General features: G+C 38.4%; 1 protein-coding gene across 1 annotated transcript; it reads right to left on the bottom strand.

Moving 5' to 3' along the window:
- Window positions 1-172: 172 nt before the first annotated feature.
- Window positions 173-23688, bottom strand: ZC3HC1 (zinc finger C3HC-type containing 1). Its single transcript, XM_074267942.1, has 10 exons — window positions 23196-23688; window positions 16540-16651; window positions 15259-15409; window positions 14210-14293; window positions 10244-10371; window positions 8601-8755; window positions 6286-6529; window positions 3964-4176; window positions 3260-3466; window positions 173-636 (listed from the first exon to the last, which is right to left on the bottom strand). Exons 1-10 carry the CDS (start codon window positions 23339-23341, stop codon window positions 568-570), a joined length of 1509 nt encoding a protein of 502 aa, XP_074124043.1. The 5' UTR covers window positions 23342-23688; the 3' UTR covers window positions 173-567.
- Between the last annotated feature and the right edge of the window lie 2121 nt (window positions 23689-25809).

Raw genomic sequence — 25809 nt, 5'->3', positions numbered from 1 at the left:
CCCAGGAGTCTAAGACAGATTATAAACTTCCTTCTATTCATAGAACTACAAAACAGTGGTTTTTACCTGGACCTGGATGGTTGTTGGAGCTGGAACTGATGAGAAGCTCTCAAAAACCTACACTTCCTTAACATAAAAGCTACATCTCAGGAAAAAGACTGGCATACGGAAGTTAAGAAAAAACACAATGAAATTCTTTATTAATTCCAACACTTCTTCACAACCTTTGGAATGTAAGAGCCATTCAAACACAGGCCCTCTTCTCCACACTCAGTACTAAATGAAGTAATCACATTCTTGATGTTCTGAACAGTCTTACAATGATAATACTTTTTTTTTTTTTTTTTAAACCAAACTGGAGCCCCTTAAGATTGTCATATCCCATTCTTCTCCAACCATGTGGACAGAAGTCTGCTTAGACAGATGGATAAGAGTGACATTTATTCCCTTTTACAACAGTTAAGATTTCTTTTAAGAATAAACCAGCTTGTATAAAAGCGTTCAGGTTTTCTTGTCCAAGGGGCAAATTCTCTTTCTGCTTCTTTCCATGAAGGGGATGGAATGTTTTCAAGATGAACACATAGACTCCCATTGCCGGAATATTCGGAATACTTTCCTTGATTTCTCAGAAAGACTCTATGGGATGAAAAGATGAATAATGGAGATTAGTTCCTTTCATAGGGACAAAGCGTGATAAAGCCATAGAATTTCTTCTACAAACAAAAGTTATATTATGCCCAAATTAAGTACTCAACATGTGGTTAATTGTTGAGGCTAAAAGATGAGAGGGAGCACAGGGAGCAAACACAGTGATAGGTGGGAAATCAGAAAGTTTGAGCATATTTAACTTGACTGAAATGGAAGCTTATTTCCCAACTCAGTAAGTCCTTCTCATCTCTATCTATGTGTGTCTTTTCAGTCATCTGCAAAAATGACACCAGGGTTCTACCACTGGCAAAGCATACACTTGAAGTTATTGTTCTATTAGTAGTGACATATACAGTGACCAAGACCCCCCCAGGAATAACGACATGGGCTTATAGAGAACAGCTGACCACACTTGGTTCCATACAATCTGTGGCCAGATAATAAAATGAATTGGCCTTTTTTTAAGAGTCAAACCTGTGACTGTGTCTTTATGAGCATCATGTTTAGGTCAATAAAGTTAATAATAGGAAGAATCCCAATGTCCCTGTATCACATTAATAAAATGGTTTGAAATTTCCAGAAAGTGTTATAGGAAGACAAAACACCACCACCAAAAATGACATTGCCAGATGACTCAGATTGACCTTTTTTTTGCACTTGAGAATCACAACATTTCCAAAAATCATGTAGTGTAATCCCTACCTGAAAAAGGGTCTCCTTTCTAACATTCCCAATAAATGGTCATTGAGAAAAGTAAGAAAAACACTTATATTCCATGTTGTGGGATCTTCAGTGAAAGTATAAGCAATATGCAGTATCTGATAAGCTACATTCTGTTAAGGCCAACCTAATTCACTTTATAAAATGGGGCTATCCATAATAATTGGTCCAATAGGTACTTTCCTGAAGGTCAGTTATCATGGTAGATGGGATTTGCTGGTAAGGAGGAACACAGACTAAACAATGGAATGCAGTGGGGGTAGCAGCATGGATAGTGGAATTAAGAGTTATAAGATCTGCCCAAATCCTGGCTCTGCTCCTTGCCAGCATGTTACCTTGGGCAGGCCCTTAACTTGTCCAGCCTTCATTTTGCTCGTCTGTAAAGTAACTCGAGATCCTTACCAACTCTAAGTTTCATGGTCCTCCAATAATGAAACCACAGACTCTCAGAACAACAGGAAGTGCCCTTGGAGAGGCCATCTATTTCAACCCACCTCTCCAATCCTGGGAACAAGTGATCCCCCTGTTCTGTGGGGCCTGAGAGCCTCCACAGCCTTTGTTCTTCTCCTGCATAGCTCTCTTTCTTAGGACATTTTCTATACCCACAGTTTAGATCTACCTTTCTCTACTACTTGTTGTAAATCCAATTCCAATCATGAAACCAATTTCTCTCATTATATACTGGGTAAAAGAGAAGTGTTTTTTTTTTTTTGTTTGTTTGTTTGTTTTTTGCTGAGGCTGGGGTTAAGTGACTTGCCCAGGGTCACACAGCTAAGAAGTGTTAAGTGTCTGAGACCAGATTTGAACTCGGGTCCATCCTGAATTCAGGGCTGGTGCTCTATCCACTGCGCCACCTAGCTGCCCCAAAGAAAAGTGTTTTAATAAAAAGTTCCATTTTTCCTTGGGATTCAAGAGAGCAGATAGTGGCACGAGAAAAGCTGAGATGGCTTCATTTTATTTCTATGATTTAATATTTGGAACAAATATTTATAACCTCCAATTCAAGTATAGGCAAAAGAAAAATAGCATTATTTTTGGAGAAAACTAAAAAAAAATGCAGTTTCAATGAGAGGAACATTATTCATGGATTTATTAAGGACTAGTATGATTCTTAAGTTTTTGGATCATCATCTTTCCTCATGCATATATACTTGCAACAAATTTTGGTTTGGTATTGTTTTGTCTCCCCATAATAGTTCTAGGAAATATGACCTGTTGGTAAGTATTATTTTGTCTTTGACAGATCTTTGTAAGAAGGTCAGAAACTATTTGCTTTAGGCTTTGTAAAATCATCTACTTTGTAGAAAATTAGTGAACTGGTTGCTATTACTGTAAATTCTAAAATGCTCAATTTTTCTATATATAAATAGGGATGCATTTTGAGTCTCCCCTTGTCCCTCCCCCCCACAGAAGTTTTGATGGATTTGCACTCAATTATTCACACTTGTTTCCTGGGGATAAGGGTACAGTCTGTGACCGTGGAATGGAGAGAAGTTAACTGTCCCATATGAGGAATGAACTCATGACCTTGACATCATAGCACAGTGCTCTAAACAACTAAGCTAATCTGCCAGCATCTCAGTTGCAAGTGACAGAAAATAATGGGAAGGAGCAGCTGTCTGCAACACGAGGCCGGAGCAGCTGGATGCTCATCTGTTTCTATACTCCTTTTTGAACCCTAGCAATTCCATTTGGGAACACGGAGAATTAACTGGAACCTGGTGGATGACCACCCAATAAATTACAGAGATAAAATCAGTTTCTTCTCTCTCCATGATGAAACCAGACACGGTATGGCTCAACTTAAGAAAGCTATGGGGCCCCCCGGAGCTATTTATAGGCCCTGCCTGCCCTTCTCATCCCATATATGCACACGCCCCACGCTTCTCACTGTGGAGTCTGTTTCGGCCGGTGAGTTAGACTGTCTGTGGGTCAAGAGGACGTGCAGCACGGCCTTCCAGCCTGGGTCTGCTGGCGTGCAGAGCTCCACCTCGTGCTCATGATCTTCTCTGGTTACCCCTATTTGGGTGCTATTGACCCAGGGGCACCAGTCGCGGTGCTGGGAAACAGGGTCAAAAATGCTTCTGGTTGACGTGTCCTAGGGAAGAGGGGGAAATAGTTTCAGAGACCAGGAATGCCACATAGATGAAAAAAGGCATTTCTCAAGTTCCAAAGGAAGATGGCAGCTGTTGGCCCTCAAACCCCAAGACTTCTATCTGCCTAAACTAATTTTCCTCAGCTTCCTTCACATTTTGCTCCTTCCTAATTTTCCCTATCCTTTCATTCCTTATGCTGATAGAAACTAATTCTATTTATCATCTTTTCTCTTTTCTTTAAATCTATACTTTTCAGACAATCTATACTTCAGACATATATGCCTGAAATATTTGATCCCTCTCTTCCAAATTAGTTCCTTCCTTGAAGCCTCCCACAGAATCCATCCTAACAGTTATACTTACTAGAGAACTTAATTATACTGTGTTTATGTTCAGACCCTCGGTCTACTGACTGGATCCAAGTTTAATTCTAAGAGCTGCACAGGACACCTCCAGCAATTTATACATTACAACTGTCACATAATTCTGATACACCTACTGAACTGCTCGAAGAACAAAGGCGTGCCCGCTTGGCTCTTCGATGAGGGCTAGATGGCACCTCCAACCCAGTGCTGTCTCCCTGCCCCATACTTCGGGTCACTGGGCGACTTCTGGTGGTGGGGCTGGCAGCCTCTGGCTCAAGGCGATCAATGGGACTGGAACAATCCCAGCTCCGTGTTCGAGAGATGATGAGACCTGGACTCTTTTCGGGCTGAAGGGAAGATAAAAGAAGAAAACATCTTTAAACACGATAAAGCAGCCTTAATCTAGGGAATTCACCTTTTAAAAAAAAAAAAAAATGTTTTTAACTTTAAAATTTTTTTTGTTAACTCTATTTCAACCTTTTTCTTTATAATTATGTGGATTTTATATTTTTATGCATAAAAAAACCATTATTCTGAGAAGGGATTCATAGGCTTCACCAAGTTATCTGAGGAATCCATGATGCAAAAAAATTAAGACATTAATAAAGGGAATGGCTCATGTTCCCAAAAGAAATACATGCATGCATTGGGGTTTTCAACTTTATAACTCAGAATAAGAGAAATTATATGAATTTGAAGTATACTTCAGAGCTTTATAAAGTTAAACATGAGGGCACGCTAAGGACTCCCTGTATAGCATATTCATCTCCTTTCCTTTTGACAGGTTTAGTTACAAGATTATTTGAGTGGATTCCTAGACTTTCAGTAGAGGTTAACCATGAGGAGGCTAAACATATGTAATTTACCAGGTTGAAATCCAGACCTTTAGAAGACATAATCACCATTTCATCTATTATTTACTTTTAATAAAGAACATCTTAATAAAACAACTATTTTTGAAAATGAAAGGTATGTGTAAATAGAATGATGCCCAATGATAATAATTGGCATCTTTAGGATAATTAAGAATGCTACTCCATGGCTTCTTGGTAGTTTTTGGTTATAGCTATAGATGAGTCTTTCTTTTCTGAAAGAGTATTAATGGGTTTTTGTGGGGAGAAGGCTAGTTATTGGATATGTATATTTATCTTAGATTCTACAGCTATTTTTTCCGAATCACTGAACTAGATAGACTTTCCTTTTTATTCTTCCTCTTTGGTTATTTAACAATTTGTCATTATCAAAAGCATCAGTCTACACTAGTGATCTTTTTACCACCATGCAAATAGTTCCCCCTTGCCTGGCTTGGCTCTAAGTGTTTCCTGCCACGTGTAGAGTCAGCCTAAAAGGGAGCTGTGAATGTTGCACAGCTGCTTTTAGTCCTTCCTTCTTAAGAAGTCATGGTAAATTGGCCCAGTTTGTGTTTGGATCCAGGGTCATGGGCATTTTATTTTAAGCTGCTCTGGGAACATATATGAATTTATTCTTTTGCTAATAATTTAGCTATGGAGCAACTCTAAAACTCATTTGTCTCAGATACATAGATAGCAAGACCACATGCATTTGGGAAGAGGGAAGACCAGACAATTTTTTCATTCTTTTGAAAATGGCCTTTTGGAACATATTTACTTATTTATCCTTCTGTGTATGAAATAGATAATTTGTGCATAGTTCAGCATGAATTAGAAAAGTGATTTGCAATAATGTAATTTTTGAGTTCTGAAAGTTAAGAGTGCTAGTTAGAAACTTTCTAGCTATATGTTGATAAAAGGATTTGACCACACAAAATTTAGTTTTTCATCAATATGAATTATTCTAATGAGCACTTTGAGGTCTTGTTGATTTTATCTATGTTAGCTCAGCAGTCCCTATAATGCAAGAGTGATCAGAGAGATCTCTATTGGGTTCATCATTTGGTCAGGTGGAAGACATTCCTGAAAGCCACTGTTTGGATGTTAATACATAAAGTTTTAGCAACTGTTGGGTGAATATAAAACTAGAGTTTCCTTCTAATTTTACTGCATTTGTTTTAAAAATAGAGAAAATAGAGGCATAGCACATGTTCTGCTGAAAAGTATCACTAATTGGCACTTTATGTGACATTTCAATCTTAAGGGATGGATAATAAAATTGCAGTTCTCAATTTTATATATATTAAGAAAAAAGAAATGGGACCTACTATTTTTAATTTTTTAGCTTGTGGAATTTCTTTTAGCAGAGTGTCAGAGCTACTGAGTTTTTCAAAGAAACATGAGATTCGCAAAACAAAATTATGAATTTGTTCTCTTTTTAGCAAATGACAGGCAAGAAATCCACATGGTATTGTGAGGTGATGGCCAACCTTTTTTGGAGACTTTAAGCTTTCTCAGCTATCTTGGAAATCTTGGATATCAAAAAGACTGAATTCTTTGGCCCATCCTTTTATACCAGGTGTTAACAACAGTCAAAGTTCATACCTGTTCAGAGCCTGGAGAAAATGTGGCATCCTGACTGCGCGTCATCATTCTCCGTGGAGACACCAAAGCCAAAGGGAAGCGCTCTGGCCTCCCATCGGGAACAGCAAGAGGGGAGCTCGTCAGGCCAAAGGAAGAATCCAGGTCAGCTAAGGCAGACTCAATCTGCTGGAAGCCCCACAGCCCCACTTTTCTCATACAGTGTGAACATGTAATTAAAAAAAGTTGCACGGGCTCCAAAGAAGAGCTGAACACAGGAAAAGGAAGCAAAGAAAATGGTATTAAAGGCTAAAGCCTACAGTCTATTAATCCACTAATCTGTGTGTATAGTGGGGTGGGAAGGGGATGTCTGCTTTAAAATTTTGTTAAATTATACCAAAAAATAAATGCCTCTACAATTGCTGAGAATTGAGTTTTTTGTTCAGTTCAGAAATCTCAAGGATAATCCTGACTATTGCCAACCCTAAGACCTAAAATTTTATATTAGGATCATACATTTTCCAATAGCGATATCTGAGTGATCACTACAGCTAATGTAATGTAATGTGATGCTGCTTTATTGAAGAAGAAAAAAAAAAAAAAAAGATATAAGATTAGGATGAGTAAAGGAAAAACAATAGGAATATTTTAATGGAAAAGAATCTAGGCTTATTCTGAAAGAATGCAGAGAAGAGTTGATGCTACTGTCAGAAGGTCTCCACTGAATACTGAGCATAAAAGATGTTAACTATTCAGAAATAAGGACATCTCAAAATTTTGCTAGATACCATTGGGGCATCTCTCAAAGTTTGGGAACCATTACTATATTCTATTTTCAAGGAAGTCTTGCAATTTCCATATTCTTCTGATCCCTCATAAAAAAACTTTTTCTTTTCAAATTAAAAGCATTCCTTAAAACTTTGGAGTCAAAAGAAATATGTTTTAAATAAGGCAAGACTGCATCTGACAATCTCCTCATCTTTGAGGGAGTTTGTGCCAAACTGAGCAGCTGTAACGGAAGCAATAAGCCGGGAGCCCAGAGCACTCCAGCTGGCATTTTCTTTGGTCGTTTTATCAATTAAACTGATTTTGTTGCTAACTAAGATTAGACGAGGGACTCCGATGAACGTTGACTTTGTGGGCACATAGATTCCCAGCTGGCTCCTCTATCTGCAGCACTCAGAAGCAGCAAAATTAAAATGTGGAAGCCAGGGCTTAAGGAATTCACTTGGGTCTTGCTCCTGAATTTTGCTCCTATTTAGGCTCTCTGTGCTTCAGTTTTTAGATGAAGTGCCAGCACCCTCTCCTTCAGTTTGTTCACAAGAAACACTAGAGAATCAAGCACAGAATCCCAAGTATGGTGTTTAGTACTATACACACTCTGAAATGGAAGCTAGGTGCCATGTTAGATAAAGAATACTGAACCTGCAGTCAGGATTTCCTGAAACCTGCTGTAGACATTAACTGTGTAACCCTGGGCAATTCACTTAACCTCTATCAGCCACAGATTCCTCATTTGTACAATAAAGAAAACTGACCTCATAGGATTATAATGAAGATCAAGCAAGATAATATTTTCAAAGCTTTTTGGAAACCCTAAAGGTCTATAAAAACATAATCTGTTATCCTTACTTTATATATAATAGAAACACAATTAACTTGTTGAATAAAATTCAACTTGGTCCAAAACCACTTTTTTAGCACTGATTCCCCCCTCATGCTATGTGCATGATTCCAAATACTGCACTCACTGAATTTATATCAGTGAAACTTTTCCTGAGAACATAAAACTCAGATGCATTAAAAATCATTACTCTGTGTTTACTGAAATCTTCCCTCTTCCCCATAATCAAAGGCAGTCTTTCTCTTCTGTGCTGCATTTCTCATATTTGACATTAGATATTGTGCTCATGTCATCTCCTTTACTGGGCTCCTTGAGCATAGGGGACAATGTTCCCCACAATGTGTACAAAGTATAGGATCTCATGGCATGAATGATTCAAATTATACCTAATTGAATCACATCATGGTCAGTTTGTACTACTTAGCTCAATAATCATAAATTATCCTCTTATTTTACAGAGAATCAAATAGTAAAACAATGATCTAAAAATTATAGAATACTGAGAGCACAGAATAGACCACCTAGTGGGTTCAGTGAGATCTCCCCATCACTGAAAATGGGAAGGCAGCTAGATTAGATTAGATAAGGTTCCTTCCAACTCCAGTACACTTTGGTTCTAATAAGCAATATCATTCTCTCCCCATTACGGACTCTCAAACTGAACAATGTATATAGGTGTTATCCCTCACAACTTGGCTATAGTTCACACACTAACCTACACGACCAGCCACAAAGAGCCAGAATACAGGCAGTGACATGGACTTGGATGTCAGAGCCCAGTTTGGCTGGGGCTTTCTCCCCATCACTTCTGTGCTCAAGTTCATCTTCAATCAGATGTAGAAGGAGGCTGATCTTGTCCTCAGTCAGGCACTGCAAAAGAACCAAAGTAAAAAAAACAAAAACAAAACTGAGGCTAAAGTCATCAGCAAGGAGAGTTTTTCCAAGTTGCTTGGGGCACTGTTGACTAATAAACATCATAGAATAATTATAAAGAGCAAACTTTGTCCCAGAGAAGACCTTTAAAAAAGCCCCCAAAAAAACATCTATCAAAGTCCCTTCTTTTTCAGAGGTGAGTAACCATGGGTGTAGAATGCTATATATAGTCAACTACTTAAAAGTGCAGTTGATTTTCTTCTCTATTTTAAAATCAGCTACAAATATTTAAGGATGAAAGTTATAAAAAACAAAAGATGTCAATATAAGTGAAACTTTAAAAAATATTTTCTCTAATGTTTAGTAATTTTCAAATGACTGATTATAAGTTTCTTTCTAGAAAACCTGTGTCAAATATTGATAATCAGTCATATCCTCAAATGCACAATAGGCTTAATTTTTTGCCACAAGAACAGACTGTGCATTAAACTAAAATGTTATTATGAATAATTTCCTCTGCAAGGAACAGAAGGACATTCCGAATCTATACCAATTGCAGAGGTTTAACAGTTAGCTGTATCTGATAGAGAAGCTGATCAGGAATTAACTTTCACATAGCATCACAAGAGGTAATCAGAAAAAGCAAAAAGTATATAGCCACAAAATGGGTTAAATAAGATCAAAGTATTTTAAAATAGCTTTTTTTTTTTTTTTTGGAGGTTCGTCCTTTTTTAGAGTTGCATTTAAAGGGTCAAGGGAAAAAAAGGTAGGAAATGGATTATTCTAAAGTTAAGTAGGCCTTTGCTAGAGAGGCAATGTAATATAGCAAGCAACACACTGGACTTTGAATTAGAATTAAAAAGCCATTTTATGTCTCTAAATCTCATTACCTACCTCACAAGTTTATAAGGAAAGTACTGTCTAAATTATTTAGCCCTATACCACAGGAAGCTAACTGGTGCTAAGTAGTTTTTAGTTTGTAATCAAGAAATGACTGAATTATTTTATTTAATATTATTTCCCAATGGTACAAAATTAAAAACAATTTATTAAATGTCTGAATAGCTTATTGCAGGTATATTCTATCAAAAAAGGCCTTTTCTTGACTGACAATAAAGAGGTGGTTTGGCATTTCCATGACAATATGAAATGTTTCTTTCTACTTAATGAACTCTGGTTTACAGAATGATCAACTTCAGTTCCAGAGGACTGATAATGAAGCATGCTACTCACCCTGTAGAATGAGATCCATTTTGGGGACATGATCACTGGGAGAATTTGACTGAATCATGTATATTTGTTACACAGGTTTTTTCTTACTCTTTTCCAGTGGTGGGGGAGACAATGAAATGGTGGTGAGAGTAGAGAAAATAAATAATTTGCTCACTGAAATACATTAAGTTAAAAAAAACTCAAAGAAGTATATATTTTGTATGAATGATTGCAATGACTGAATCCAATGTGTGAGTGTCAAAGAAAATTTACCATATTTTTCAAATCATCAGGTTTCAGGGAAGGCAGCTGGAGGTCCAGGTGACAGAGGCTTTGAAAACGATCTAAGAACTCATTAAGAAGAGCAACAGGTTCATCCAATAGTAAAATTCCAAAGCGATCTATGGGGAGGAAAAGATTAGAAGTGTTCCCATCTTGCTTTTACTGTATTTCTGCTCTCTCCTTCCTCACACTTCCAAGATTTTTTCTATCTGAGGTTATAAGTGGGATAATTTCTCTTTGGTTCTTCTTATTAATTTGAGCTGTACTTTCCAAGTTTGATAAGTGGCTAAGACTTAATAAAAGCTAACTTTTACATAGCATCTACTGCACCATGTTGAGTGCTTTACAAACATTATCTCATTTGAACCTCCTAATAATCTTAGGAGGTGGTGGTGGCATTATTCCCATTTTACAGTTGAGGAAGCTGAGGCAAACAGAGGTTAAATGACTAACCCAGGGTCACCCAGATTGAAAGTATCTACGGCTGGATTTGATCTCAGATCTTCTTGGCTGCAGACCTACACTCTAACCACTGCACCTTGCTTATTATTAGTTGTATGCTTCTACAACCAATAATATTGTGCTGTCCTTGCCTAGAGATGATTTTGTCTTCTTGGACAGATGCATCTTTTTAATTCTGCCACTTACAAGCATTTCCTGGACAGCAGTCAAAGGAAAAGTGAATGAGCCCAAACCAGGTCTATTATGGCATTGGCATTCTACCCATTAATACCATTGGCTATTTCATGGCCTCCAGGGATTACAATTTCAAGGAATGGAAAATCAGTAAAGAAAGGCTAAAAGAGCTCTTAAAATCACTTAGTTCATCAACAGCTGTTCCATCCAGTGAAATGAAGTTTCCCAGGATATCTGAAATTTATACCAAATTCTCTAGGCCACACATTCCTGAGCTCTGTGTGAACTTTTTTTCACATACATCTGGAACATAACTGGAGCGGTGGGGGTGGTGGGAGGTAGGAAAGGAAGGAAACCGTCTATAGGACCAAAATAAAAATAACTAAAACTGTGAACGTGTTAAACTGTTACATAGAGACATGTTCCTGATGGGGAAACTAGACTAACAAACAATGCAAATAAACAATTTGGGATGAACAAAATAGGGTAAAATAAACTCTCTGCTGCCTGGCTTGTCACTCTGATGTACATACATGTACTCTTATTACACCTCCTAACTGTAATTGTGCTTCCCCAAGGCTCTGTCCTGGGCCCTCTTTACTGTTTTTTCCCTTCACTGTCTCACTTGGTGATCTTATTAGCATAGATGAGCTCATTTCTAAGTGGATAACTGCCACATTTCTATCTCTAGTATCTAGGCTCTGTTTCTTTCTTGACCCTATCACCCTAACACCATGATCTATTAGACATTTCAAATATAAGTGCAAGTCCTCTAAGCACCTCAAACTCTACATGTCCAAAACATAATTCATTATCATTCCCACTAAATCCACTCTTATCCCATTTCTCCTCACCTTAGCATCATCCTTAAGTCTTCATTCCACATATCAACTACTATATTTTGCTTTTCTATTTCTATCTTTTGTAAATGTACTCTTTGCTCCACTTACATAGCTACTACCCAAGTTCATATCCTTATTGTTTTTTTCCTGGACTAATTATCTTTCCAATCCAATGTACCCCAAACATAGACATGATTTTCTTTTTAATAGTCTTTTTCCCCCCAAAAAGCATGCAAAGGTATTTTTCAGCTTCTCCCATTGCAAAATGTTATGTTCCAAATTTTTCTCCCTCTCCTCCCTACCTGCCCTCCCCAAGGCAGTAAGCAATCTGATACAAGTTAAACATGTGTAATTCTTCTAAATATATTTCCATATTCATCATGTTGTGCAAAAGAAAAAAAATTGGATCAAAAAGGAAAAAATCACGAGAGAAGGAAAAAAAGTGGAACGTGAAAATACTATGCTTTGATCTACATTTGATCTTCATAGTTCTCTCTCTGGATGTGGATGACATTTTCCATCACAAGTCTATTGGAATTGTCTTGAATCACCTCATTACATGATTTCTCTAAAGCCCAGTTCTGGCCATAGGATTCTTCTCCAGATGATAAAGTCTTACCATCTATCACCTCTAAGACTGAATATAACCTCCTCTGCATGGCACTTAGAATTCTTCATATCTTGGCCCCAACTTACCTTTCTAGTCTTATTAACTATATTATCACCTCCACAAATTATACAGTTTAACCCTACTGGTTCTTATTATTTGCACTCCATCTGTCTTTCCACTAGCTGTTATCCATGCCTGGCATTTACTCAATTTTCTTCCTCCCCTTCTTGAATATGTCCTTCAAGACTCAGTTCAAGTACTACCTTCTACATCAGGCTTTTCCAGTTCTTCCCCAACTACAAGGCCTCCAACCCACCAGGTTTACCTTGTATAAACTTTTCATGTCATTTGGACATAGGTTCATGTTGTCTCCCACCTCATCTCCCTTAAAATGTAAACTTCTTGAGGACAGAGACTGTCGAGTTTTTCTTTGTATTTTCAGCACTTTAGCAGGCACTTAATAAGAACATATTAATTGATCCTGGGAAACATCTAGAAGAGTCAGTTACTTAATAGATTGTGGATCCTGGGTTCAAGCCATCCGTGTCTCCCTCCTCCCTATAGACAAAGATTATATCGTGGGACTCTGGGCTGGTGATTTAATCTTTCAGTGCCTCAGGTAACTCTTTAAGGTGCAAGACATCTGTCTAATCTGCAGTGGTAAGGCAACTTGCTCACCAGAAGTTTCACTTACAAATGAAATCAGTGAATCAACACCCCCCAAACCCAAGACAAACCACAAATTTGGAAATAAATAACAGGTTTCTTGAAAATTCATTTCTTATCCATTATAGATATTGCAGCATTTAAAGTGATCATAAAACAATCACTCATGTCCACTGGTATTCTACACAAAATATGTAGAAATAGCCACTGGCCTTGGGAAATTACCATGATAGAAGGGCCAGCAAAACCAGAATATAATAGAATGGAATCCACACTGCATTAGCAATTTGATCAAGGAATGAAAATACATTTGGAAACAAGGATGTAGAATCTGAAGATTGTAGAAATAGATAATCAAAAATAAAATTAAAATGACTGAGTTTCTTCTTAGATTTTTTTTTTTTTAAACAGGGACACTGAAAATTATCAATACAATTCTAATCATGATAAAGATATAGCTCCTGCAATGTTTGCTCTGCATGTTAGAAATTAATTTTGTTGGACTCTGGAATTTGAAATAATTTCAATAGAATGTATTTTATAATTTGGAAATCTTATGTGTGCAAATTGCTGACCATTTAACTTTCTTTTAAAGAAAGATTCATTCTGCACAAGTTATCTTTTCTTAGCCCCCTAATTAATACCAGATTAGACTGGAAGCACTGAACAGAAAACAATTCAAATATTCTTATCTTACTTCAATTTTCTTGTAGTTATCATTTTCTTAATTAGTCAGATCTTCAGGAAGAACTTATTATAAAGCAATTAAAACTATCTGTATTTTACCTACAGCATGTTACTTCTCCTTTTCTCCCCTTCATTCTGCCTTTTTTACTTTTAGTATGTGAATAATATGTATGTGTGTGTGTACACAGAATAATGAACTCTTTCTCCTTCCTCCCTCCCTCCCTCCCTTTTTTATTCCCCTAAATTAGTCACATTTCCTTAGTCATCCCCATCTTCTCTTTTTCTTCCTATAGAGAGGACCTGAATATATGATCATATCTAATATGTTCCTCCAAAGAGGCCTGGGTCAAAGGTTTCTTATCCATGCTTTCTATTCAGAGCAATACTCAAAATAATTAAATTAAATTAAAAGAAACAAAGCAAAATTAAGTAAGCCTTTTAAAAGGAAAAAGTTGTGACATGAGGAAGATGCTGACCCAAACTAAATGGCAGGTAGCTGGTCTCAGGAACAAGTACCTGGGCAGGGACTGTCCGGCCAGAAACAGAACTTCTCATGAGCAGTACACAAAGCTTTCTTCAGCTCAGCACATCTTTCATTATCTGAAACCAACATCAAGGGCAAAATATTTTAAAATATTACAAAAGTACATGCAATAATTCTTAATATTTTAATTTCCTTGTGGACTTTTAAATACGCATCCAATGCTCAAGAACCTTTAAAAGTAAACAAATTGCAAATAATTGAAAGAAAAAACTCAAATCATATTTCTAACTCCCAAGTATATTCCAAATTACACTGATCCTATATTAATTATATAGACAAATAAGTAACTATGTCAGATTATCATTGGGCAAAGAGTGCTAAAGATGTATACTGGCATGACAGAAGAATAATTCTTAGAGCAAAACATACTATCTGTTCCCAACTACTTTGAATATAAAAGCTCATAGAAGAGGGTAGTCAATAGGAATGAAGAGGATTATGAATTAAAAATGTAGTGGCTAGGAACAAGAAACCATGTCAAGGGCAATCAGTGCATCTATTCATGAACCAAGAGAAATGACAGATCTTTTCAAACACTTCAAAAAAGTGTATGAGGATGTATTCTGATGGAAATGAATATCTTCCACAAAGAGAAGATCTAATTCAGTTCCAATTGATCAATGATGGACAGAATCAGCTACACCCAGAGAAGGAACACTGGGAAATGAATGTAAACTGTTTGCATTTTTGTTTTTCTTCCCAGGTTATTTTACCTTCTGAATCCGATTCTTCCTGTGCAACAAGAAATTTGGTTCTGCACACATATATTGTATCTAGGATATATTATAACATATTTACCATGTATAAGACTGCTTGCCATCTAGGGAAGGGAAGGGAAAAATCAGAACAGAAGTGAATGCAAGGAATAATGCTGTAAAAAATTACCCACGCACATGTACTGTCAAAAAAAAAGTTATAATTTTAAAATTAAAAAAAAAAAAAGTGTATATACTAAGCCCAGAAAGTACCAACTCCTTATGTGAATCAATGTGGAAGACAATAATGTCCATTTTATACTTACATCTGTCAAAGTCAAATGCTGGCTGCAGGCTGGCACATAGGAAAGCCTGACAGCTGGAACACCGGAGCATATCACATTCAACTGTGACCCAACCATACTTTGCACAGACCAGTGGAGACAGATCATGGGGTTTGCCGGCCCATTTCAAGGAGTTTTCATGTTAAGGAAAACACTGAATACCTTACTTCACACTTCCAATATTTCAATGACCTGTGCTTTCATCATTGTTTGTTCTCTCCACTGATTCCATTCTGCAAAATGAAAACAGTACACTTTAACCTACATTCAGATCTCATCAGATCATATTTTTTCTGGATCTGGACAGCATTTTCCATCTTGAGTCTTTGGACCTGTCTTGGGCCACTGGATAGTTGAGAACAGTAAAGTCCATCATAGGTGTGGCTGTTACTGTGTCCAATGTTCTCCTGGTTCTGCTCATTTCACCAAGCATCAGTTTACATAAATCTTTCTAAGTTTTTCAGAAATCTATCTACTACTCATTTCTTACAGAATAATAGTATTCCATTAAATTCGGTCAGCCATCCCTCAATTTCCAATTCTTTCACTAAAGTGGTTTGTAGACAACAGATACATAATCTATCACTAAATTCACACGTGCAGTCTTTCCACCCTGGTAAAAGCTGCCAAAGTTTAAGCTCCAATCTCCCCAGCACCAGAGAGGACATCCAAACTGTAAAACATTGAGTAAAGCTATTAGTGGAGTATTACCAAAAAATTTAATAAGGTGAATAATTAACAAAATCAAAGAATCCAACTACAAGGATAAGGATTTTGCTATCTGACAGGAATTGCTGGAAAAACTGGAAAGCAATCTTAATGTAAAATATTGTTTTTAAAAACCCTAAAGAATGGACTCATAGTTTAGGTTAACCCATAATCAAAAAAGATCACCTCTAGTATATAAAGTTTTCATGTAAATTAAATCAATGTAACTAAAATTGATGTGGGAGGGGATTACATATATCTCTATTATATATATTAGAAAAATCTAATATCGAAGATAAAGAGGAAATTGACAAAAAAAAAATTAACACCAGAAGAAATGATTAAAGCAGGCTTTCTCTGGACTAGGTAAAGTAAAACTGAAAAAGCAAATACAAGACTTCTAGAAAAGACTATAGTTGGCAATTTTCAGTAGGTTTTGTTTTATAAGTATAAAAAGATAAAAATTAAGATGGAAATAGGAATATAGTCCTTCTGAAGAATTATAACATCAAAGCTCACAATAACTTTAAATATAATTTAACTTTAAAAGGATATAGTAAATGTTTCTACTCTGTTAAAGAAGGCTTCTTTGCTTGTAGATTCAAAAGGAGGTTGTTCTTCTTCAGGTGATCCATTAATTGACTGGGACAAGACAGATGTATCCTTCCTAAAAAACAAAGTGGCATATGTGTAAAAATATTATTCTTTACTGCTTCCAAATTTTCAATCCATCCCATACTCCCAAACCAGTGATTTTCTAAAAACAGCGTTTATTATGTTACTCCTACTCAAAAACCTTTGAGTTCTTCAATGTCTACAAAAACTTAAACTAGAAATCATGAACTTAAAAAAATTTTTTTGATAACTGTACTTGATTATAATTTATTTCTTTTGTAATTCTACATAGTTTATGCATTTAACATTTAAAAAAAAAAAATTTGCTGGAGTCCATAAGTTTTACCAGACTGCTTGCCAGAAGGGCCTCAAATACCAGAAAGATGAAGATCTCCTGACCATATTTCTTATAATTCACATATAAATAATATTTTGTGGTTTGGAATTGTTTCTCACAACAGCCTAGTGAAGAAGACAGAACAGTTATTATGAGCTCCACTTTACAGATGAGAAAACTGAGGTTCAGAGAGGTTAAGAAACCTGGCTGCCCCATTCTCCCCGCCCCCCCCAGCCCACTGGTCACACTGCCTGGATGAGTCTGGAGTCATCTAACCCTGGGAGAGGAAGACTACCAGTTTTTACTATGTTTCTCACCTTTGTACCTTAAGGTCCTCTAAACCAGAGTTGTCAGACATGGCCTAGTGCTGCTCCCTGTGTTGCTAAAGCCATATTAAAATGTGATTACCAAAATAAAAAAGTACAATAAAACACAGATAATATTACATTTTAAAACCAAGTCAATATGTAGCCTGCTAGGTTGTTTATATATGGATTACTGGCCCAGGTTTCAATTTGAGTTTGAAACCACTGCTCTAACCTTTACCACCTGCAATGTCTCTATACTGTCTTCAGACTCAGACCACCTGTAGTTACCCGGCCTATAGCCAAGGCCTTGACAACTTCACTCCCTGATCCCAGTACCCATAAGAGCTTTTCATACATCCTTCAATTGAACTTCGTTTTATGTGTATCTCTCCTAATTAAAATATGAGATCCTTGATAGCAGGGACTAATTTTTTTTTCTATTTGTATTCTCAGTGCTGATCATAGTGCTTGGCATATAACAAGAAATTGTTAAATGTTCATTCATTCATGCCTGGGATCACATAGCTTATCAATGTTAGAAGTAGGACTTACAAGATCATAGAACTTCTACCTGAAAAGTACTTACTGAAAAGTCCAATCCTCTAATTTTGCCACTGAGGCTCCAAGAAGTGAGGTGATCCTCCCAAAACATTCAGGAGAATCCCATCCTCCAAGTCTAGCACTTTCCCCTGGGTACCATCTTGTCTCGGTAGAGTGGCCTTCTAGACTCACTTAAGATGCTCCAGAAATGATCCATAATTGGCTCCCACTTACTTCTAATCTTCAAATCCACTCCTCACCTAATAGCCTTTTCTATTATAACTCAGACCAATTTACTTGCTTTCTCTCCTAATTTTACTCCTTCAAATTTCCCACAGAATGACCCCTTCATTTTTTCTTGTGAAAAAAATTCATATTTCAAAGAAATTTCATCTCGTCCATGACCACCATACACACAAATTATCTCTTCTTTTCCCTCCATGAAGAAAAAGAAGGGAAGGAGGGAGAGGAGAGGGAAGGATACCATGATCAGCAACCGAACAGATGTGTATTCCTCTTATCCTGTCAAAAATTCAACATTAATTCCCTCCCCCAAAAGCCCCACCTCTTCTTCCTATCTTATTACTGGAGAAAGCACCCTCTTCCCCCTTGTCCCTAGGGGACAACCGTGATGTCCACCTCAGCTCGTCACTCTCTTACTCCCCTCCCCATGTCCAATCTGTCACCAAGGCCTTTTGACTGAATCTCTCCAGTGTCCCTCACGTATTCCCCCTTCTTTATTGGTTCTCAGCTAGACTCCCGAGGAAGCCTGCTGGCTGTCTGTCTCCCCCTACAGGTCTTTCCCCATTCCAGTCTATCCTCCGTCCAGCTATCAAAGTGATCTCCCACAGTGCAGCTTTGACCATGTCACCTCCTAATTCAACAGATTACAGTCACTCCCTAAAATACAGAATCCTTTGGCATTCCAAACTCTTGACAGCTTGACCATTCCACCCCAAGTACACTTCAGTCCAGTAACCCTGGCCTCCTTGCTGTTCCTAGAACAAGATGTTCTGTCTCCTGACTCTGGCTGTTTTCCCTGACTGTCCCCCATTTCCTGCACTTCCTCATCTCTACCTCCTAACAGCCCTGTCTTCTGTTAAGTCCCTGCTAAAATCCTATCTTTAACAGAAAGCCCTTTAATTCTAGGGTTTTCCCTGCTTTATTTCCCATTTACCTTGCACATAGCTTTTTGATACATATTAGTTTGCATGTTATCTCCCTCAGTAGCCAGAGACTAGAGAGGAGGGGCTATCTTGTGATTTTTTTATCTCCTGTACTTGGGCATTTAGAAGGTACTTCATAAATATTTGCTGACTGATGCCCACCTTCCTCATATCCACCCATTCCTCTCCTCCCTCCCCCAAAAGTCCCAGTCTAATATTATTCAGCTCTTTCCTCTTTTTCTGCTGTGCTCCCTGGAAACCCCATGTTAACAAACTTTACATCCACCTAAAACAACAGTCTTTTCCCTACTTTGCTCTTCCATTATTATTATTATTTATTATTATTATTATTTTTGTAGCATAACTAACAAGGTGCAGCTCACTTTGAATTTTAGTATTCCTAATACTAATAGGGAATAAGCCATAATCCTATCACAATCTTTTATCATCACTCCTGTTATCTACCTTGGCCTCCATCTTATGTACATCTTTTTAAAAAATCTAAGTTGGTAAGTTCTTTGTGTATTCATGTTGTTCTTTTTAGACAACTCCTCTTTTCTTCAGTAGAATTATTTCACTGATTTTAAAATTGTATTCCTTTTTAAATATATACTGCATTCCTTTTTGTTTATATATACATCAGGTTCCATAACATGAATTCAGTTTTCCTCTTAAAGATGGCACTTGTAGATAGAATATGTAGATGTTATTACAACCTTCAGAAATTTACTTAAAATTAACAACAATTTGATATTGCATTTCTTCACCTAACTGAAGATTCATATTCTCCATAATCAAACGCATGTCCTTGAATTAGATGGTTGGCATTTGACTAGGCTTGCTCCTCATGGCAGAGACACAGAAATAGGACATGAACAAAGTGATTACTATTACGATGATCCTGCAAACATTTATCTAGAATTGTATTCTTAAGAGCTTCCTATCTTTCAAGTTGATTTTCTCTGTACAATTTTGAGCCACAAAATCCTACTAATCTTTCCTCTGAACTTGGTTAAGCATGCTATTGAGGATTCCTCTTAGATAACATGACTTAGATATCATGCTTTTCCTTTCTTTTATCACAAATTTCAAGATGGAGCTACTACTGCTCTTCTTAGGTTCCCATCATTTCTCTCCAACCAACCAGTTCTTCCTTTCTGGCAAGAACAAAATACTGAAAAGCAGTTCCCTTTATTGCTTCCTCCATCTTATGAAAGTTATAATTTTTGTTATGGCAAGCCAAAAATCTTTTGCTGCTCTGCTTTTGGCTCCAGCAAGTCTAGTTTCTTTATAAAATGAAGAGGTTAGACTAAATGGCCACAACTTCTAGCCTATCTATGACCCCTATATGAAGACAACTTAAGTTTGCCATCATTATATCACAATATAAACTTTGTCAGGTTTGTAATTTGTTTTCTGATTTCTTCTTCTGCCCAGTTCATCTCTAGAATACTTAAATGATGAAGGAAGTTGGATTAGATAACCTTTAAAGTTTCAAGTTCCAAATCTCTGAAAATAATTCTATTGCTGCCTTTAATTTTCACCCACACTTTCTCCACACTTTCTCTCTCTACTTTGGCATATATCTTTATATAAATTATCTACAACCTATACTACACCTTTAAAAAAAATTTCCCCCCCTATCCTTTTGAATGGAGTATTTTTCAGAACCTTTCCAGATCCACACTCCGGTATAGTTTAGTAGGCCTTCCCATCACATCTCAGTGATACTTAGGAGGTTATGGCAATTCGCGCCTCTTTGTATTAGGATCTCAAGTTTATCTTGCTTATTACTCCCCACCCATTTTTTGAAGAGTTTGATTTCATCAATGGAAGCAACTTCTCTACACAGTAGAAGACCAGCAACTTGCCTGCAACTTAGTCTTAAGGAGCTGCCTAGGGGTACTGAGACATAAGTAACTAGTCCTGGTCACATACTTAAAAAAGGAGTCAACACTTGAACCCAGATCTTCCTGTTCCCTCTTCCAATTCAAGATGACACCCTCTCTCTTGCTTAATGCACTTGTTCATTCTGTATATCTGAGTTTACAGGTTTTATATTGCTGTATTTGTTCTTCCTGAGATTTCTGTCTCCAGGGAGTTTATGGGCTTTCTACTAGTATTCTTCTCCATAATGTGTAACTTTGCTTTACTGTTTTTACTAGTGTGACAAATATATAGTTTTCTGCCTCTCCTTTCTTTTTCTGTTTAAAGCCCTTAGACTTGTGAGACTCTGGGCAAGTCTATTTTTTTTACTGGCTCTATTAAGAGCTTCTATCCTTGGCCAAGAGCTTATTTCCAGATTTTAAGCAATGATCCAGAAATCCAAAATCTATTCTCAGATACTTTCATTAAACATTTTATATGTTGTTGTTTACAAGGATTCATACTCAGCAGATACTTAATAAAACTTACTGAGCGCTTTACAATTCAGTAACAAAGTATAAGATTACAAAAACCTATAGCAGTTCAGACTGGGCCAGGCCCTGGCACAGAACAGATTTTATTTTATACTTGACCTCCCAATCCACCTACCCCCAAAACTAATTATCACAAAATAAGGAGACTTAAGAGATTCCAAGAAAAAGGGACAAAACATTACAGCAAGTCCCTAAAGTCTAAGAGATGTGGAGGAGCTTGGGTATTTCACTCTCTCTCTTGACCTGGCCAGCTGCCAGTGTCCCTACCATGATGATTAGAAGAGGAGTTCAACTCTAGGAGTATCTGCTCCCAACAAAACAAGGGAGCCTCAGACATCCCCTGCCTAAAGGCTGCTCGAGCCACTTCTACTTTGGAGGCCCTTTCCTCCTGACCACCCAAAGCCAAGGTTTGCCATTTTTTTCTTTTTTAAAAATCAGCTACAAACATTTAAGGATGAAAGTTATAAAAAACAAAAGATGTCAATATAAGTGAAACTTTAAAAAATGTTTTCTCTAATACTGAATAATTTTCAAATGACTGGTGATAAGTTTCTTTCTGGAAAACCTGTGCCAAATGTTGATAATCAGTCATGTCCTCAAGTGGGCAATAGGCTTAATTTTTTTGCCACAAGAACAGACTGTGCCATAAACTAAAATGTTATCATGAATAATTTCCTCTGAAGGAACAGAAGGACATTCCGCGTCCATACCAATTGCCCAGTTTAACAGTTGGCTGCATCAGGTAGAGAAGCTGATCAGGAATTAACCTTCACATAGCATCACAATCAGAAAAAGCAAAAGTATACAGCCACAAAAAGGGTTAAATAACAACAAAGTATTTAAAATCTCTTTTTTGAGGAGGTTCCTCCTTCTCTTTTAGCGTAGCATTTGGAGGAACAGGGGGGAAAAGGGAGGAAAGGACTGCTGCTTGGCCTGCGAGAAGCGGCCAGCCACGTAAGGCCTGGATGAGGAGGCTCCCGGGTTCCATTCTCTAGAACGCCCCCTGCTTCGCCCTCTCCTCCGCGTCCCCGGGGTGTTCCTTGCTCCGCGAGGGTCGCAACTCTTCCTCCTAGCACCGGGCCGGCTGCCCTGAACACTGAGCGCTGCCCCCGCTGCACCTGACCGGCTCCGAGAAGGAGCCCCACAGCCCTACTAAGTCGGGGCTTCCGCAGCCCCCACGAAGCCTCTCACTGCGGAGCGGCTGCGGGGGACCGATGAAACACCGGATTATCAGGCCAGGCACACCCCCCCCCGTGGGCCCGTAACTGCCCCGGCGTGCTTCCCCCCCTTATTTAATTTCTCTGGCCCAGGACCGCGATGCTCCCTCCCCCTTTGGGCCGCCTTGGCCGAGTCCCTCAGTCTCCTCCCCCCGTACGAGGGCGCTGGAGCGCTTGCTTTCGGCGTCTCTTTCCAGCTCCAAGAACCAGAGAGAGAAATCCTCTATTCCGTGAGTCCTCCCAGTCTAGATGGCTGCAGGAAAGCGCTACGTTTCAGTAAGGGATTGGCGAGAATAAGGGTTACGTGTAAATCTAACCCAAGCTCCGGACTCGGGAATACGGCGCCCCCGGCGCCCCCGCAGCCCGCGGCCTCGCGGGGCCCTCGGCACGTTCCGTTAAAGTTAACGGCCTCGAGGGCGCGGCTCGGAGCGGCTCCAGCCTCTGCTCCCCCGGGTGGAAATCGCGGCCCTCCCCGAGCCCCCCAACCTGCCCCGCGACGGCTGGAGGAGGAGAACGACGGCGACGAGCGGCTTCCCGGGCCTGCGAGCCCCCTGCCCCGCGCTCGACCCCCGCTGCCTGACCCTCCCAGGCCGCCCGGCCACACTCACGCGTCCGACCCTCCATCCTCCGGGGCGATGCCTTCGTCTATCAGCTGCCGGATTTTCTGGGGGGTCACCTCTGTGGAGCGGACCGCAGAACCCCGAATCTTCTCGCCTCCGGCAGCAACCTCCGCCGCGGGATTGGGCGCCTCCATCTTGGTCCTTTCTCAAACTTTCCCCTCCAGCTCCTAAAAGCTCAAGCACTTCCGTTCCGGGCTGATTAACGCTGCCTGGGGAACTTTCGATCTCTAAGCGTGCTGGTGCTACTGCTGGTGCTGCTAGAGCAGGGAGGGGGAGGGCGTCTTTCTTGGCTACATCCTGCGGTCTGCAGCTCGAGATGACGGGCTCGGGTTAGGTGGGCTCGCGGTACACCGCACCTCTATGACAGCTGCCCCCGGCTCTTCTTCTAAAGGACTCGGTCATTTTTCCTTTGCACACATTTCTTATTTCCCGTAGACTTGAGGAACTCAGAAACTCGCTCGTCCAACTGCTCCTTTTCACTGATTAGGAAACTGAGGCCCCCGGAAGGCAAAAAAATGACTTCCTGCAAATCAGGAAACACTTTATCTTATTGATTACCTAGAGACTTAAGAAAGTGATCTAGAAAATTTTAAAAGTATGTCATATAATGGTGGTAATATAATTATCTTCTGCCCCCATATAAAAACAGTCTCACATGTATGTTTTGTATGTTTGTATATACACACATGTACATGCACACACAGGTTTTGTAGCGTGTGCATATACACATACATGTTTCCTATGCTATATGTATACATATGTTTACACGCATATACATGCATATTGTGTGTACATGCATGTATGCATATGCACATACACACGGAGCCAGTGAGCAGGAGAGCCTGTTGTCAAACATTTCCTGGCCACCTTTGAATTTTGCGCTTGTGGATGAGATTTTCATTTGATTTTATTTACCATCCCTTCACCTATTGACTTTGTCCTGTATATACCTTGTTTGTAGATAAAAATTGTTTGAATATTGTTTCCCCAATGGATTGTGAGCTCCTGGTGAGCAGAGACGTTTTCTCTTATGACTCTTAATGAGTTTTTTTTTTAAGTGATTCTTGATTAAATCAGAACTGAATAAGAAAAAGTGAGCAAAATTGTATCTTTGAAAGTGAATAGTACTTTTCCTGAGGCTGCCAAAAATGAATGACTCACCCATTGTCACCCAGCTTGTGTCTGAATCTGGATCTTATCTTGAGTCCTCCTTATTCCAGATCCAGGTCTGACACTTATCAGTTATATAATCCAGCTGCCTCCCATGTGCTAGTAGATGTTTTAAGTGCTGGATATTTGACCCTAGAGAAAATCTTTTTAAAGAATGTTAGTGATAACATAGAATTCCCAATCCCTCTTTTGCCAGCCTGCATTTTGGATTTCCTTCACAAGAGGAAAGTTCGATTCTTTTTGTTCAGCAAAACAACTGTTTGGACATGTATACATATATTATATTTAATTTATATTTTAACAAATTTAACATGTATTGGTCAACCTACCATTTTGGGGGGGAGGAGGAGAGGAAAAATTAGAACAAAAGGTTTGGCAATTGCCAATGTTGTATATATCTGCTAAAAAAACAAAACAAAACAAAACAAAAAACTATTAAAAAAAAATGCTAGTGATAAACTGTAATATCCAGAAAGGAAATGTCCAGAACCAGGAATGATGAAAGAACTCAAAAAGATACCTACTTCCTTAAGTTCAGTTTGGATGTTGGTACTGGAAGATATGGTCCTAGCTGAAAGAAACAAGCCATTCTAGTCCATGGCAGTTTTCTGTAGTATTTTCTATAGCACCTTTCATAGTGCTGTAACTAACATAGCCTCTATAACTCTGAGCCACTGAATCTATTTCATCTTCTTAAGCCTTGGCCTCCATTGGAGTTCTAAATTTATCATCCTCTGATGATCATGTAGTAATGCTCATTCTTAGATTAATCTTGAACACTTACAAATAATGGATAAATGAATGGACATATACCAAAAAAAAAATGAATAATTAAGGAATCATAGAATTTTAGAGCTCATCTTAACATGTTAGATATCCTAACTGCTTATTGTTCCACTTAGTACAACCCTATTATTTTACAAGTAAAACAACTGACGTGAAATGATCAGTTGTGAATGACTTTCCTGTTCTCAGCAATACAATGATCTAAGAGTACTCCAAAGGATTTAAGGTGAAAAATTCTGTCCATACTCAGAGAAAGAACTGATTGTGTCTCCATATGTATTAAAGCATACTTTTCATTTTTTTCTTGAGGGTTTCCTTTTTTGGGGGAAGGGGTGGGGTAGGAATCTGTTTTCTTTCACAATCCAACCTTTATAGAAATGTTTTCCATAACTTCACATGTGCATTTGATGTGGGTTGTGCTCCCTTTAAGAAACTAATCCTTTCAGATGGATTTATTCTTTTCTGATTCCCAACCCCTCCTAGCTGATGCATTATCAATTCAAGAAGCTAGGACCTTTGATTCACAAATCCTACAAAATCATCCTTTTGAATTCCAATAGAAGATCTGGGTTCTCACAACCCCCACCCAGATCTGAGCCAACTTAGGACATCACCCACAGGCCCCTTTGGCTAAATCTCTCATTAT

This window comes from Sminthopsis crassicaudata, chromosome 5, assembly GCF_048593235.1.
Source record: "Sminthopsis crassicaudata isolate SCR6 chromosome 5, ASM4859323v1, whole genome shotgun sequence".
Classification (NCBI taxonomy): domain Eukaryota; kingdom Metazoa; phylum Chordata; class Mammalia; order Dasyuromorphia; family Dasyuridae; genus Sminthopsis; species Sminthopsis crassicaudata.
Note: the sequence above shows the minus strand (reverse complement) of the source record. Positions and strands in the feature narration are given on the sequence as shown.

Excerpts from the sequence above, each read along its gene's own strand:
- ZC3HC1 (XM_074267942.1), bottom strand. The coding sequence starts at position 23,341 with ATGGAGGCGCCCAATCCCGCGGCGGAGGTTGCTGCCGGAGGCGAGAAG. Across the intron at positions 8,756-10,243 it reads CTGATGATTTGAAAAATATG|TGCCTGACTGAGGACAAGAT; the intron begins GTAAATTTTCTT and ends GTTCTTTTGCAG. Across the intron at positions 4,177-6,285 it reads TTTCTCCAGGCTCTGAACAG|CCCGAAAAGAGTCCAGGTCT; the intron begins GTATGAACTTTG and ends TCTTCCCTTCAG.